This window comes from Myotis daubentonii, chromosome 10, assembly GCF_963259705.1.
Source record: "Myotis daubentonii chromosome 10, mMyoDau2.1, whole genome shotgun sequence".
NCBI classification, from domain to species: domain Eukaryota; kingdom Metazoa; phylum Chordata; class Mammalia; order Chiroptera; family Vespertilionidae; genus Myotis; species Myotis daubentonii.
Window position 1 is genome coordinate 22,764,141 of NC_081849.1, and position 15,933 is coordinate 22,780,073.

General features: G+C 41.5%; 1 protein-coding gene across 4 annotated transcripts in view; it reads right to left on the bottom strand.

Moving 5' to 3' along the window:
* The window catches only part of TNPO3 (transportin 3), a 111,246-nt gene that overhangs the window by 12,535 nt on the left and 82,778 nt on the right, over positions 1-15,933 (bottom strand). For all 4 annotated transcript variants that reach the window (XM_059711751.1, XM_059711752.1, XM_059711753.1 and 1 more), the window contains 5 exons: positions 12,988-13,104; positions 12,068-12,162; positions 10,813-10,969; positions 8,094-8,261; positions 2,525-2,637 (listed from right to left, as the gene is read on the bottom strand). In XM_059711751.1, the coding sequence (XP_059567734.1) occupies positions 2,525-2,637; positions 8,094-8,261; positions 10,813-10,969; positions 12,068-12,162; positions 12,988-13,104 (650 nt within the window). The remainder of the gene's footprint in view (positions 1-2,524; positions 2,638-8,093; positions 8,262-10,812; positions 10,970-12,067; positions 12,163-12,987; positions 13,105-15,933) is intronic.

Genomic DNA, 15,933 nt, shown 5'->3' on the forward strand with positions numbered 1-15,933 from the left:
CAGATTCAATGTAATTCCTATTAAAAAAAAAATCCCAATTGACTTTTTGTGTGTGAAAACAAAAAAATGTGGAATCACAAGGGACCTAGAAGAGCCAAAATAATTTTGAAAAGAACAAAGTTGGAGGTCTCACACTGCCCAATTTTAAAATTGAAGCTATAGTAATCAAAATGGTATGGTACTAACATAAAGACAGACACACAGACCAATGGAATAGAGAACCCAGAAATAAATCCCTTGCATATGATTTTCAATAAAAATGCCACTCAATGCAGAAAAGGGCAGTGCTGGGAAAACTAGATGTCCACGTGCAAAAACAAAGTTGGACGCTTAACATACATCATATACAAAAACTAACTCAAAATTGATCAAAGACCTAAAACTATAAAACTGTTAGAAAAAAATAGGGTAAAAACTTCATGACATTAGATTTGATAATGATTTCTTGGATATGACACCAAAAGCACAGGCAACAAAAGTAAAAACAGATATGGAGAGATCAGAACCTTATGTACTGTTCGTGGGAAGATAAAAGCCACTATGGAAAATAGTATGGAGGTTCTTCAAAAAATTTAACAGAATTGCCATATAATCCAGAAATTCCATGTCCAGATATATATCCAAAAGAATTGAAAGCCGGGTCTTAAGATATTTGTATATTCATGTTCACAGAAGCATTACTTACAACAGACAAGAAGCTGAAACAACTCAAATATTCATCAGCATAGGAATGAAAAAATAAAATGTGGTGTATATATAGACAGACAGACAGACAGACAGACACACACACACACACACACACACACACACGTTATTTTAGCCTTAAAAAGGAATTCTGACACATGCTATAACACAGATGAACCTTGAAGACATTATGCTAAACAAATCACAAAAGAACAAATAAATACAGTATGATTTCTTTTTTTTTTTAATATATTTTATTGATTTTTTACAGAGAGGAAGGGAGAGAGATAGAGAGTTAGAAACATCGATGAGAGAGAAACATCGATCAGCTGCCTCCTGCACATCTCCTACTGGGGATATGCCCGCAACCCAGGTATATGCCCTTGACCGGAATCGAACCTGGGACCTCTCAGTCCGCAGGCCGACGCTCTATCCACTGAGCCAAACCGGTTTCGGCCAGTATGATTTCACTTATATGAGGTATCTAGAGCACTCAAATCACACACACACACACACACACACACACACACAGAAAGTAGAATGATGGCTGCCAGGGGCAGGGTGAGCAGAGAATGGGCACAGCCTCAGTTGTGCAAAATGAATAAGTTCTACAGTCACAACAATGTGAATGTACTTACACTGCTAACAGTGCACTCAAAATGATTAAGATGATCAACTCTGTATTTTATCAAAATTATTTTAAGTGCAAGTTGAGTTTACATGATACTGTTATTCCCTCCTTTATATCTTATTTTTCATATATGCATTTTTCCCTTTTTTTTTAAGTGCCTACTTACTAGTATAGACAAACTGCTATATAATTGTTGTCTATTGATGGGCAATTGGAATATTTCAAGTTTTTTTCACTATTATCAACCTTTTGCAACACTCATTCTTGGATCTAGAAATTGTCCCACAACTGAATGAATATAAGCCACTGCCTAAAATTTAGTCAAAATTCTAGACTCTAGACACAAAAAGGAATATCCAGGCAAGGTAACACACAGTTATAACATCCAATTTAAGTTGCTGTCATTAATATTATCAAGGACCATAAAAGTCTCATAACCTTTGATTCAATGATTTTAATGAAAATGGTCAAAAGAAGGAAAGGCTAGACTTACCATATTATCTATAACATTGAAAACAACAACAAACAACAAGATCAAATGTCTACTAAGAGAAGTACTATAAAGAAATCAAGCAATACCTGTATAGATATAAAATAGTGATTAGAAAGACTATGTAGCTATATAAAATGTTTATTACGTTCATAGTGAAAAACCCACTTGTGTACACCTAACATTTTAAGTGAGTTGTAAGCAAGTTGCTCATGGGCCTAATGCATCCCAGAGAGATTTTTATTTGTTTTAGGTATGGCAAAAATTTTCCAATTTATTGCAGTCTACATCACTCTTTGTTTTACAATCAATGTTTCACCTATTCAGACACCTGCATTCTTGACCCCTGAATATGAATGAGAATTGAGGACTTCAAAGGAAAAAACAGATCTCCTGCAGGGTAGTGTGCTGCCCAGTGCATTTTTCTTTTGAAAAATATAATGCTTCCACTTACTTATTAAGTTCTTATAACAGTTAATATATGTACAATCAAACTGACACACACATATACTACATGGTGATATTTTCCCCAAGACTGGCTTCCCATGCCAATCTGCAATTCCAGACTACATGGACACTAAAAATACAAAGGCACATAAGAAACATACTCCTGGGCAGATCTGTAACTAAGATGGTACAAGAAACAAAGATATATTTCTCTACACACCCCAGCTGCAGTTCATACTCCTTTAAAAACACACACACCCAGCATCACTCACCTAGTGACTTGTTTGTGGAAATCTGTTAGTTGTTTGTGTGTCACTGTGACAGCTCCCACAGTTGTTTCTTTTGGCAAACCTTTCAAGGAATTCTCTAACCATCGACAAAAAGTCTGTACCAAGAAGAAGAAGAAGAGTTTTTAAAGGAGGCAGGGCTTACTCAACTGGGACTGTATAGGTAATAACAAAAACCTGCATGTTTTCCTTAGTAGCATTAGTGCCCTGGGGCTTGGAAGCAAGTAAAAGAATTAACAAAAGCACTATTTTCAGGCCATCCAACCCTCTGGGGGTTGGGATCAGACACAAAGACATGCCTAGACCTCCCTTCAAAGGGGTAGCAGACCTCATTTCAGAAGGAGCCTTCTTCCTTGAGAGGGAAGTCTCTCCTGGATGAGGCTATTGTTCTGTTCCTGTCATTAAACTCATACAGTATTTTAAAAATTAAATATCTGCCATAAAACTCTTGAGTCTAAAGATCAAAGGCAAAGGTTCAGGTATCAGAAAGGGTAGGGACAAAAAGTATAGTTAGGAAACATGTCAAAGTATAAATGTAATATAAATTCAGAAATTTCAGGATTTTAAGGTCATCTCTCTCAGAAGTCACGTCAATAAGGTCCTTCGTGATACCCTCCCTTCCTTGGGTTAGAAAGTTCTTTTGTTGTTCACTCTAGTTGCTATTTAGAAAAATTTATTTATACCCAAACAAGGTATCTTTGTACCTTTCATATGCACAAAAACTGCTTATCCTCCGCCCCCTTGCTTCCTTCCTTCTTAAAAAACTAAAAATCAAAATTCTAGGGACTTCCTCTGGATTCTTATTTTCAGTCGAATTGTTCTTCTTTGAGTTAGTTCTAATTTTTCTTCACATTTTTCTTAAGTAGAATGTATACTTTGGTTATAGTTTCCAGCTATTTTTTTTACATTTTATGATTTCCCATTTTGTTAATTTATGAGAACAGACCAGAGAAAAGTAAATATTACGCTACAAATGCTTAACAAGTACCGCATGGCGCACTCCCCTCCTGGGAGCACGCCGTCCCTTTCCCCTCGCCCTCTTCTTCCCCCAGGGGCATTACCTTTCCTTTTCCCTCTCCTAAGCTCCAAGGGCCCTTCTTTAGCCTTTATAACTTGTTTCCTGAGCCCATTTCTTCCACGACTCACTTCTACCTGTGTGACTTTCTAAATAAACTTTCTCTTATAGTTTGAATCTTGGCTTTGAATTCTTTCTTAGCCAGAACTCAAGTTCCAAAGTTGCTGAACTGAGGTCTGGTCTGACACCACCAGTTTTAACACCTGGTGTCGTTTTCATTGTTACCAACAGTATTATCATCAATGAGGATTGTGATGAGGCCCTTAGAATCTGTACCACTGAACTGGATTATATGGGAAACAAGTGCAGTAAACTCTCATGTACAGGAAATTCAAAACTATTTGTAGGAAGCTTGTAACCATACTCACATCAACTAGAATCAAGACTAAAAACAAAAAAGTTTAATAATCTTCCTCAGACCATTGTTGGCCTCTGGACCCCTGCTGGTGTCCAGATGTCTGTGGTTATCAATCACCTCTTGCCTCTCCCATTTATCCTTCACTTGACATAAAATAAGCCTGAATTCTGTACTTTCTTAAGATGGATTTCAGACATCTTATCCATCAATAAACCTTTCCTTATTCCAAAAGAATACTGCATAATATTTCAAATGTTGCCCTCAAGGAAGACAACACTCTACTCAAACAAAAAAAGCCCTAGCTGGTTTGGCTCAGTGGATAGTGTCAGTCTGCAGACTGAAGGGTCCTAGGTTTGATTCCAATCAAGGGCATATGTCTGGGTTGTGGGCTTGATTCCCAGTAGGGGGCATCAGGAGGCCGCAGATCAATGATTCTCTCTTATCATTGACTAGAGGTCCGGTGCATGAATTTGTGCATGGGTGGGGTCCCTCGGCCTGGCAGGCAATTAGGACTGCAGGAGGTTGGCCGGCAATGGGAGGTTGGCTGTGGGAGCACACTGACCACCATGAGGCAGATCCTGCACTAAGCATCTGCCCCCTGGTGGTCAGTGCCTCGTCATTGTGACTGGTCGTTCAGTCGACAGATCGTAGTGGTTGCTTTTGCTTTTATATATATTGATGTTTCTATCTCTTTCTCCCTTCCTCTCTGAAATCAATAAAAAGTATATTTAACACATTGTATGTGGGAAACGTATTTATACGTTTTACGTTGACTGGTAGTAGAGCGCGGGACACGTACTAATATGTTTTTTATAGACTAGCAGTAGAATGCGGGTAACATATAAATACGTAAACTAAAGTTATCGTAATTTTACTGAACGTTGCCATTTGCGCAAAAAATTAGCAAAAATGGCCCGCGCCACCTGTTAGTGCGCGATAAAAACTACCCGCAAACAATGTGTTAAAAAAACCCAACACACACACACAAAAAGCAGGGGCAACAAATTCAGGAAATCCTTAATTGACAAAGTTTTGGTATTTAAAAAATCACTCAAGAGTTAACAAAAACAGTACGAAACTAAGCTAAAAAGCAGAGACTAATTAGCTAGCATATAATGAGCCTTGTCATCTTCCAGTAAAGCAATCTGAGAAATTAGGTTGAAAATACTGAATAAGCCCAACTGGCATGGCTCAGTGGTTGAGCATCGACCTATGAACCAGGAGGTCATGATTCGATTCCCAGTCAGGGCACATGCCCGGGTTGTGGGCTTGATCCACAGTGTGGGGTGTGTAGGAGGCAGCAGATCGATGATTCTCTCTCATCACTGATGTCTCTCCCTTTCTCTCAGAAATCAATAAAAATATATTAAAAAAAAGAAAATACTGAATAAATTTGTCACAGGTAGATATCCAAGAAAGAAAGGGCTTTAGAAGTTCACTCAAGTCAAGAGACAAAGTTGGCATGTCATCTTCTATTAAAAAGGTATTGAACTTTGAAAATGGTATGATTAAGAAAGTCCTCAAGAATGTAAATGTTGTCTGGACTTAAATACTTAGTTACAACTTCAATCAGTTTACTTATAGGGTATAGACAACCCAAATTTATGTAAGAGTTCCTTTACAAAAACTCAGCTGTAGTTGATATTTACAGAAAACAATCACTTTAAATTGCTTCATTAGCTCATGGGCCTACAGCAGTGATGGTGAACCTATGACACGCATGTCAGAGGTGACAAGCAAACTAATTTTTTTGGTTGATTTTTCTTTGTTAAATATATAAATACTAGGGGCCCGGTGCACGAAATTCGTGCACTGGGTGTGTGTGTGGGGGAGTGTCCCTCAGCCCAGCCTGCCCCCTCTCACATACTGGGAGTCCTCAGGCGTTGACCCCCATCACCCTCCAATCGCAGGATCGGCCTCTTGCCCAGGCCTGACGCCTCTGGCTGAGGTGTCCGGCTCGGGCAGCGGGGACTCGCAGCTGCAGCGGCCCCGCGATCGTGGGCTTTGCTTTAGGCCCAGGCAAGGGACCCCTAGCTCCTGGGACTGCCAGCTTCGACCGTGCCCAGCTCCCATCGCTGGCTCCACCCCTACTTCCTGCTATCACTGGCCAGGGCGGCAAAGGCACCTGATTCTCCGATCATGGCTGGGGGGCAGGGCAAAGACGGCCCCAGGGCCGCCTTTGCCCTGCCCCCCAGCTCTTAGCTCCCCCCTGGGTTTTCGATCACTGTCAGTGGCAGGGGGCTTCTTCCTGCTTTCCCTTTCGCCTCCCTGCATTGTGCCTACATATGCAAATTAACCGCCATCTTGTTGGCAGTTAACTGCCAATCTTAGTTGGCAGTTAATTTGCATATAGCCCTGATTAGCCAATGAAAAGGGTAGCTCGTACGCCAATTACCATTTTTCTCTTTTATTAGTGTTGATATATTTATGTATATTTAAATATATAAAATAAATATCAAAAGTATATGTCTTTGTTTTACTATGGTTGCAAATACCAAAAAATTTCTATATGTGACATGCACCAGAGTTAAGTTAGGGTTTTTCAAAATGCTGACACGCCAAGCTCAAAAGGTTCGCCATCACTGGTCTATAGTAAACTCTTAAAGAGCACATGGTTACATGGTTTGTATTCCTGTCCAAACTTGCTGTTCTCATTTTCTTCTTCTGTTAGCATTTAACTATATGTTTACAAATCAAGAATGTTTTTGTAAAATCAAATTTATATAATAAATCTTTTGTTACTTGGAAACAAGTGTATTTGTAAAAAAGTGAGAAAGTATGGACATTTTATTTCTCATGTCAAGGACTTTTGGAATTAAAGTTGTTGGTCTCTAGGCTCACAGAGTACTTTCTTCAGGAAAACACAAAAATACTACTGTATTAGATTGAAACAGAACATATGTATTGAACACCCAGCAATGGGAACTGCTGGTACTATTCATTCCTAAAACACTTGAACTTACATGGAAGCACTGAAGGATTATTTGATAAAAGCAGTCATGCAGGAGCCTCAGAGTTTGATATATAAGAATTAAAGTTAATTTGGCTGCTTCTGAAGTATAAATCTAAAGAAAATGTTGGAAATCTACTAAGCATCTGCTCTCTATGTGAATGTTTTTTGTTTGAACCTAAGATCAAGTAAAGCATATGCCCACTAAGACAATATACACTAATCACTGAATATTGGAGATGAACACACCAGACCAGGTAGAACTTCTGACTCAGTCATATTAGAGTCTTACAGTAAAAGTGCATTCTCTTTTGTAAAACTGCTGAAATTGAGGCTAAGAACTGCCACTGATAACATAAAGCAAAAGACAATGTTAAGATACACATGTACTTCAAAGTTGTAAGTATCTGGATCTTTCTCTTCTGGTAGACAGCTCACTTTAACTAGGTCCAACTGCTTTTATATTAAATATCAAAAATTATAAATCCTATTTTAAAAAAATAAATTACAGGCTATGATATACTTTGTCACTATGTTCAGAATTTTCATGCAGCATACATAACCTGATTTATGACTATGTGGACTAGTACTGAAATTTCTTGGGCATTACTGGATAGCCTAAAAAAAAGGTCCATGCTCAGGTGATAAAAAACTTGGTTGAAGAAGTAAAGCAGGAAGCAAATTAATCCAATAAGGAAGCAAATCAAGTATATATTGTAGACTAGTTTTACAACATACCTATATGCCTCCAAATGCTCTGACTCAATTTATTACCAGGGAACCATACAGTGCTATCTAAGGAGCTTGGAGTTAATTAACACTTCCTAAATCACCTGTAACAATATACAAGTGATACATGGGCATTTCCCACAAATGAACAGATTTCTCACTGATGGCCACAGAGCTGAATTCAAACTTAGTATTCACTTAGGGTACACTTAGTATTCACTTAATTTATAAGCCATACAACCGTGACAAAAATATGCTTTCAATAACCCAGTGATGAATCAATGGCCTCATATGACCCCCTTCGTCTAACAATTAAACTTAGCAATATGCCTAAATTAGGTTCCATGAATGTTCAATAGGGCTGCTTTCAAAGGTATAGTTGGCTGCAAGGAACCAAAGTTTAGGCCTGGGAGTAATGGGTACCTAATGGAAATAATCTTACCGGTCTGTCAACCTGCATGATCTCCCAGAGCACTTCGGCCACATCTGGTAAGGTGTAGGGAGGGAGACAAAAGCAGCATGTGTGGAGCAGCTGGCTTACTAGTTGCTGTCCAAGCTGGTTCATCACCTGTCCAATCAATTCTTTCCGTAATTCAAAGTCCTCTTCATGCTGTAAAGAAAACAGGAGCAATGGATAAGTTCTAATTTCAACTTCCCACAGACCAAGTACTCTTTCCCCTTTAATCTAACACAGCATTTATCAATGGGTGTGCTGCAAGAATTTTTACAACATGAAAAATCTAACTATTCAGCCAGGGGCCCAGACCTCTTTTTGTAAAAAAAAAAAAAAAAAAAAAAAAAAAAGACAACAGTCAACAGAATAGCCACCCAGTGTGAATCAACCAAAATCATACCATTACCTTTTTTTAATTTGTCAGATCCGGCAAAAAAAATATTGAATATATTTTTTGGTGTGCTGCAGAATGTTAGTAATTAGTTTATGTGTGCCATGAGATGAAAAAGGTCAAAAATTGCTGGTCTAGCAATTTCTCTTTCCCAGGAAAGAAGGTATACATATTATATAGCAGGAGGATTCACAAAGCCCACCAAATGTTTCGTCATGAAGAAAACACTGAGTTTAGTATCAAAGAAATGGCCATGGGTTTTAGCTAAGATTAACCCTTAGATTTTTCATGAAAAGAGGGTAGAGGAGACACAATGATTAAAGATTAAGGATAGCAATTTTCTTAATCTTTTTTTTTTCTGTGAAAAATAACAAAGTATTCTTATTTCCTTTTTGAAAACCAACCCAGACGATTCCAAAATGGCAATGGAGTAAGTGGAAGTTACACTGACACTTTCCGAGGACCAAAATGGAAATACAACTAAAATACAGAAAACCCATCCTGAAAAATCAATTGAAGTCTAGCTGGAGAGACCCCTGATAACCAAGGATGGGAAGTGGAGACCGCATAGAGACTGGTGGGAAGTGGGGAGGAACGAAAGGGCTGGCCGGGACCCTACGGACACCAGCTGAAGTTCTGAGAGATATCTCAGTTGTGGGGGGTTCCCACTGAGAACTCTGAGGTCTAAACCCCAAGCTGGGCTCTCCAGCCCAGAACAACAGAACTGATAAAGGTACCCACATAACAACTATATGTGAAAAGCAGCATGGTTCTGTCTGACAGTGAGATGACTGGAAATGCAGGAACCCTCTTAAAGGGCCAACACACAAACCTTAGTGTACAACCACTCACCTTGGGCAGAGGAAGGGTAGAGTAGACTGGAACTGTGTGAGCAGAAGCCAGGATTGGGGGCTTTGGGGTTGGAGATAAGGGAGCAGCCCCCCTGGTTTCCTGTGCTGAGTCATTCCCTCATGCTGAGGAGGAAATCTTTCTCCTGTGGACCTTTGCTATCCCATAGTTTTTGCCTGGGGGGAAGGCAGTTGCCCCACCCTGTTGGAAGACCTATAGCCCCATACTGTGGTCAATAGCCTGAGGCTAATCAAGTCTGAGTGTCAATGGGAATGCAGGCAGAGGCAGGTCTCTGGAGGCTTTGAGACTTTGATCTAATCCCAGGCCTGGGGCTAGGAAAAGCAGAACCTGGTGCACATCCTGGTCCTTTCCAAAGGTACCCAGCCCCAGCAGGGGGAGCTACAAACTGGGGATTGCTGATAGCTCCAAAACGGGTACTCAGGGCCAGTCACAAACTGTCTGACATTTTCCTATACTAGAGATTGGGAGTTGTAGTAGATCTACCTAATATGCAGACACAAACCCATCAGGCAGCCAAAATGGGGAGACAAAAAAATAAGCTCCAAATGAGAGAACAAGAGAATTCTCTGCAAGAACTAAATGAAATAGAGATAAGAAATTTATGAGACACAGAGTTCAGAATAATGATGGTAAAGATGCTTAACAGCATGAGAAAAGATGTAACAACTATGAAGAATGACATAGCACTAATAAAGAACACACTGGAAGGAATACACAGCAGATTAGGGGAAGCCAAGGATTGGATCAGTGAATTAGAAGACAGGGTAGAAAAAAAAAATCACTCAATCAGAGGACCAAAAAGAAAAACCAATGAATAAACAGGACGACAGTTTAAGGGAGCTGTGGAACAATAAGAAATGTAATAATATTCACATAATAGGAGTGCCAGAAGGGGAAGAAAGTGAGCAGGGGTTAGAGAACGTGTTTGAAAAAATAATGGTATAAAAGTTCCCTAACCAGGTGAAGGGAAAATTCACACAAGTTCGGGGGGCACAGAGAGTCTCAATCTCAAGCAAGAAGAACCCAAACAGGCCCAAGCCCAGACACATCATAATTAAAATGCCAAAAATTAAAGACGGAATCTTAAAGGCAGCAAGAGAAAAGCAAACTGTTACCTACAAAGGAACTCTCATAGGGCAGACACCTGATTTCTCATCAGAAACTCTACAGGCCAGAAGGGAATGGTATAAAGTACTCAAGGTAATGGAAAACAAGGATCTGAAACCAGATTACTATATCAAGCAAGGCTATCATTCAAAATAGACAGTGAAATCAACAGCTTCCCAGACAAAAACAAACAAACAAACAACAACAAAAAAAGACAAGGCTAAAGAAGTACATCACCACCAAGTCAGCATTATAAGACAGATATGCCTAAGGAAATGAGGAAGCAGTATGAGAAGATAATGAGCTGCAAAGTAGAAAAGTTACAATGATTATACTTACATCATTGGCTACCCCTGTATGAATGAGGTCTCGTAGGAACCTCATGACACTACAGTTGGCATCCCGGTGGTCCAGGGTAGTAGAGGCAATGGCCCACTGTAAGATAGGGATAACCACCTGGCTCCTCAGCAAGGTAACAGGGCTACGCTGAATAAACCTGGTGTGGAAAGACATGCTGGGTATAAATGACAGGAAAAGGCCATAAAAGCAGCCAGGGTAAAAGACAAAACTATGGAGAGAAAGTAAAAAGATCAGTGGTTGCTAGGTTTGAAAAGGAGGAAGGGACATATAGGTGGACCACAGAGGATTTTTAGGGTAGTAAAACTGTTCTGTACAATACCTTAATGATGGATACATGTCATTATACATGGTGGGGGTGGGGGAAGCAGGAAGGATATAGAAACTCTATTACTTTCCATTCAATTTTCCACAAGGTTTCTCAGATCCTTTAATGTAATGGAGAATCTCCAAGAAAAACACAATGTTTTTCCAAGTTCTTTTCACCAGGCAACCATTTGTACAAAGAATATCTCTAGGAATTAGTTTTTCAAGGAATATGCCCTGGGAAAACAGAGGTTGACAACCCACCCATATAAACTGGGGGGGAAAAAACACCCCACACATTTTTCTAACTTGTCCAAAAACTAACATCTACATTTAATAATGGTTTATTTCTTTAAAAAAGCTTTTCTGTTCACTAACTGGTTTGATTAAAATTCCTTAGTGAGGGACTAAGAAGGAACTCAAAGATTTGACAATAACATCAGTGTTACTGGTAAAAGGAATTTAAGCACTAGATGAGGTGGCAGGCTAGGGGCAGAGCTAGGAAGTGTAACACCAGATAACTTCTAAGGACCTTAAAATCCTAAGAATTTTTTCTGAAATATAATTATATCTACTCAAGGAAAAATTTGAGGTGAAGCCTGATATCATAGCAGCATACAACGTTAAAACCACAAGGGATTTTAGAGATTATCTAGTCAAATGTTTTTACCAAGCACAATTTTACTGTCCTGCATGTGTTTCCTCCTTCATGACAGGAACTTAGCCACTTTCCCCTGCTCCCATCCAATTCCTTTTCCTCACTTATGGGGACAATCTGGTTCAAAATATAACTTTGGGTTATGAATGATTAAACTACCTACTTCACTTAACTCATTTCACAGAGAAGGACACAGTCAAGTGTTAGGTGACAAGTCTAAGCAGTGATGGGAATGAACAATAAAAGAAAGGGTTGCTCTTTGGAAGAACTGACCTGGTGGCTAGCCTGAACAGGTCATCCACGGTGTCAGGGTGATTCTGCAGCCCATTTTGCTGTTCTAGGAGCTGAAAGGTGGGGATGCACAGTGCCTAAAACAGAAGTGATTTTAAATCAAATACTTGTATATAAATGCTACAGCATTCAGACTTGCTAAATATCACAACACATACAAAAGGAATAAAAAGGGGAAAAGCACAAAAGACTGTGACAAAAATAAGATCAAGAAAAGGAAGATGGAAATCTCTCTCAGTTAACATAAACAGTTTTCACAAATGAAAGCCACATTTCAGAAAGGATTGGTGGTATAGATTTTAGTTGATGAAGGTGGATAGATGTCATTTCAAAGCTTTAGAAGTTTCTGAAATTAAAGACTGCTTATGTGCTAAACATGGTCAGTCTGCTAAGGGAGGAGATGAAGTTTTAATAGTAGTAGATGAAGTTTTAAAGGGAAAGATATCTTGAGGAAAAGGAGTATCATAATTTAACTCCCTAATATATTCCCACCCATCGTCCACCCCATGACTAGAGGGGGCGGGGGGCAGTATATCAGAAACCTTTTCCAACGTCTGCTATTTACCCTAAGACCATCCCTGCTGCGTAAACTTGTTCACTGGCTGTTCCAGGGAAGAATTTAAATCCAGTTGCCCACCTCCCCACTCCCCAAAAAAACCCTATCTCTGGAGTGCATAATTAGTCAGTAATGATCATTACATTTGTGTAGTCAATCTTTCTTTCTCCCAAGCAGGCCTGTCCAGAGAACTAGGAAGTTTCTATCTCCCTGTTATTAGGAAATCAACATGCCTGGGGTGGAAACATAAAGAAGCAACAGAATTAAAGACATGGTAAAGAACACACTGCTAGGCCTTTAGACCATCAAAGAACCAATACATCTATATTCCCCAAAGAAAACATACCTGAAGCATGTCTAGTAATCCTTGCCGACAGCCCTCTTCCATGCCATACTCATCCACAAGGATACTGCCAAGGTACAGGAAACAGGAATGCTGATGTACATGGTACACATTCACCATCTGCCAAGGGTAAAACCAATGAATTAAGCCTCTTATTGAGGTTGATACCCCTCGATAAGTATCAACTTAGAAAGCTGTTTGGAGGAAGACATTTACAGAGAGACTAGTCTCTTCTCTTTCATACAACATAGGAAAGCATGTTGCATAATACTTCAAGCTGAAAGACATTAAAGAACTATTTTATCCAAGGCTTGTATAATGTTTATAAAACCATAGCATAGCATACTCAAATTTTCTAACATCTAATAGTTGCTTCTATATGCATTAAAAAAACACTTAAAAAAAATTAGTAGAGCTATAGCAGGGACAAATATACCAAACTAGAGGCCCGGTGCACGAAATTCGTGGGGGGGGGGGGGTGGGGGAAGACAAGGGGGGTCCCTCATGCCAGCCTGCACCCTCTTGCAGTCCGGGAGCCCTCGGGGGATATCCAACAGACAGCTTATCGCTGCTGCAGAGGTGGGAGAGGCTCCCGCCACCGCCACTGCATTGGCCAGCCGTGAGCCCGGCTTTTGGCTGAGTGGCACTCCCCCTGTGGGAGTGCACTGACCACCACGGGGCAGCTCCTGCATTAAGCATCTGGCCCCTGGTGGTCAGTGCACATCATAGCAACTGGTCATTCTGCAGTTTGGTTGATTTGCATACTTGCCTTTTATTATATAGGACTAGAGGCCCGGTGCACGAAATTCATGCACTGGGGTGGGGGTGGGGTCCCCTCAGCCCAGCTTGCCCCTTTCACAGTCCGGGAGCCCTCAGTGGATGTCCTACTGATGGCCACAGTCTGGCAGCAGAGGCTTGGAGCAGGCGTCCCGTGTGTGTGTGTGTGTGTGTGTGTGTGTGTGTGTCCCCGTGTCCCCACTGGGGGTCTGCCCCCAGTCACATTGGAGGCTCAGCGCAGGCACTGTGTGTGTGTGTGTGTGTGTGTGTGTGTATGTGTGTGTCTGCTGGGGGCCTGCCCCCAGCCACACCATGGAGGGTTGGAGCAAGAGCCCCTCTGTGTTGATCTCTCAGGCTGCTGGCCACCACTGCATGTTGTATTCTCCCTTCAGCTATGGCCAGGATGGGGGTGCTGCTTGCAAGCCAGGCTTTCCTGCTCCCGGATCGCCATGGCGACCGGGGAGCAGGGCCAGCTTTGCTTTCCTGCTCCCGGATCACCATGGCAACCGGGGAGCAGGGAAAGTTTGGGGCTGCCTGCAGGCCAGGCTTGCTTTCCTGCTCCCGGATCCTCATGGTGACTGGGGAGAAGGCGCAGCTGGGGGCTGCCCGCAGGCCGGGCTTGCTTTCCTGCTCCCGGATCAGGCCCAGCTGGGGGCTGCCCTCAGACCGGGCTTGCTTTCCTGCTCCTGGATCAGGCGCAGCTGGGGGCTGCCTACAGGCTGCACTTTTCTACTTACCGATGGCCGGATCACCACAGCGACCCAGGGCCCAGCGGCACTTTCCTGTTATCCAATAGTCATAGGGTCCCGGCTGGGGGTGGGGCTTAGCAGTGCGGGGCTTAGGTGGCACAGGGGTCCTGGCTGGGGGCTCAGGTGGCACACAGGGGTCCTGGCTGGGGCCGGGGCTTATGCCCCGCTGCCCAGGGCTGCACATGGGGCCCAGATGGAGGCTCGTGCTGTCCCTCCCTGCCTGTAGTATAGGATAGAGGCCTGGGGCACGGGTGGGGGCCGGCTGGTTTGCCCTGAAAGTGTCCCGGATCAGGGTGGGGGGTCCCGCTTGGGTGCCTGGCCAGCCTGGATGATGGACTGAAGGTTGTTTACAGCTGGTCACATCCCCTTCAGGGTGGGGGTCCCCACTGGGGTGCCTGGCCAGTCTGGGAGAGGGCCTCAGAGCCGTTTTCAGGCTGGAGGACAACTTAAGCTCCCAGCCTCTCCTTTTTTTTATTTTTTATTCTGGGATTTATTTACCTTCTATAGCTGTCACTGGAGCTGAGAGCCGGCTCCAGCTCTGAGGGCTGAAAGCAGGTTTCTGGGTCTGTTTGGCTTCTATAATTGAAACTCTGTTGCCATCACAGCAGCTCTAAGCTCTGAGGCTGAAGCTGGCTGAAAGCAGGTCTCTGGAGCTTGTTTAGCTTCTATAATTGCAACATAGTTGCCTAGATTGCAGCTCAGAGGCTGGCAGCGGCAGGCCGGGAACGTTGAAGCAAGCAATCCTCCTGTTTGCTTCAGCTGCGTGGCTGCCAGCCGCCATCTTAGTTGGCAGTTAATTTGCATATCCTGCTGATTAGCCAATGGGAAGGGTGTCAGGGTTATGGTCAATTTGCATGTTTCTCTTTTATTAGATAGGATGCCCTCATCTTGGAGGCTGTGAAAGCATTATTTCAATTTTGAGTTTCTCCTAAACTCCTTTATTTCATCTTCTAAGTAAAAAACAGTATTTACAATTAAGGTATTTGTCTCAAAAGAATAGAAATTTAATATAATACACACATTTAAATTAAATGATTTGTTTAGGATTTTTATCCTACTATCCTCCAAAAATCAAGAGGCATCTATTTATACATTCATCTATTGGAAATGCCATCACAACACCCATGCATTGATCCTATAAAAATTCTATTTTATAAAAGTAGTGGGGGCTGAAGGATAGAGTAGCTGACTCTTATCAGCATATACCATGGAATGAGCATGAGTTGAGAACTATGAATCTTTTCAGTGCTGTGTACTCAAAAAATATATGCTCTACTTAATGAATAATGATTTAAGTCAGGGGTTGGCAAATTGTCTTAAAGGGCCAGATAGTAAATAATTTAGGCTTTGCCAGTCATACAATCTTCTGACTATCAACTTTGCCACTGTAGCACAAAAATGGCCAATAAATAATACTTAAATG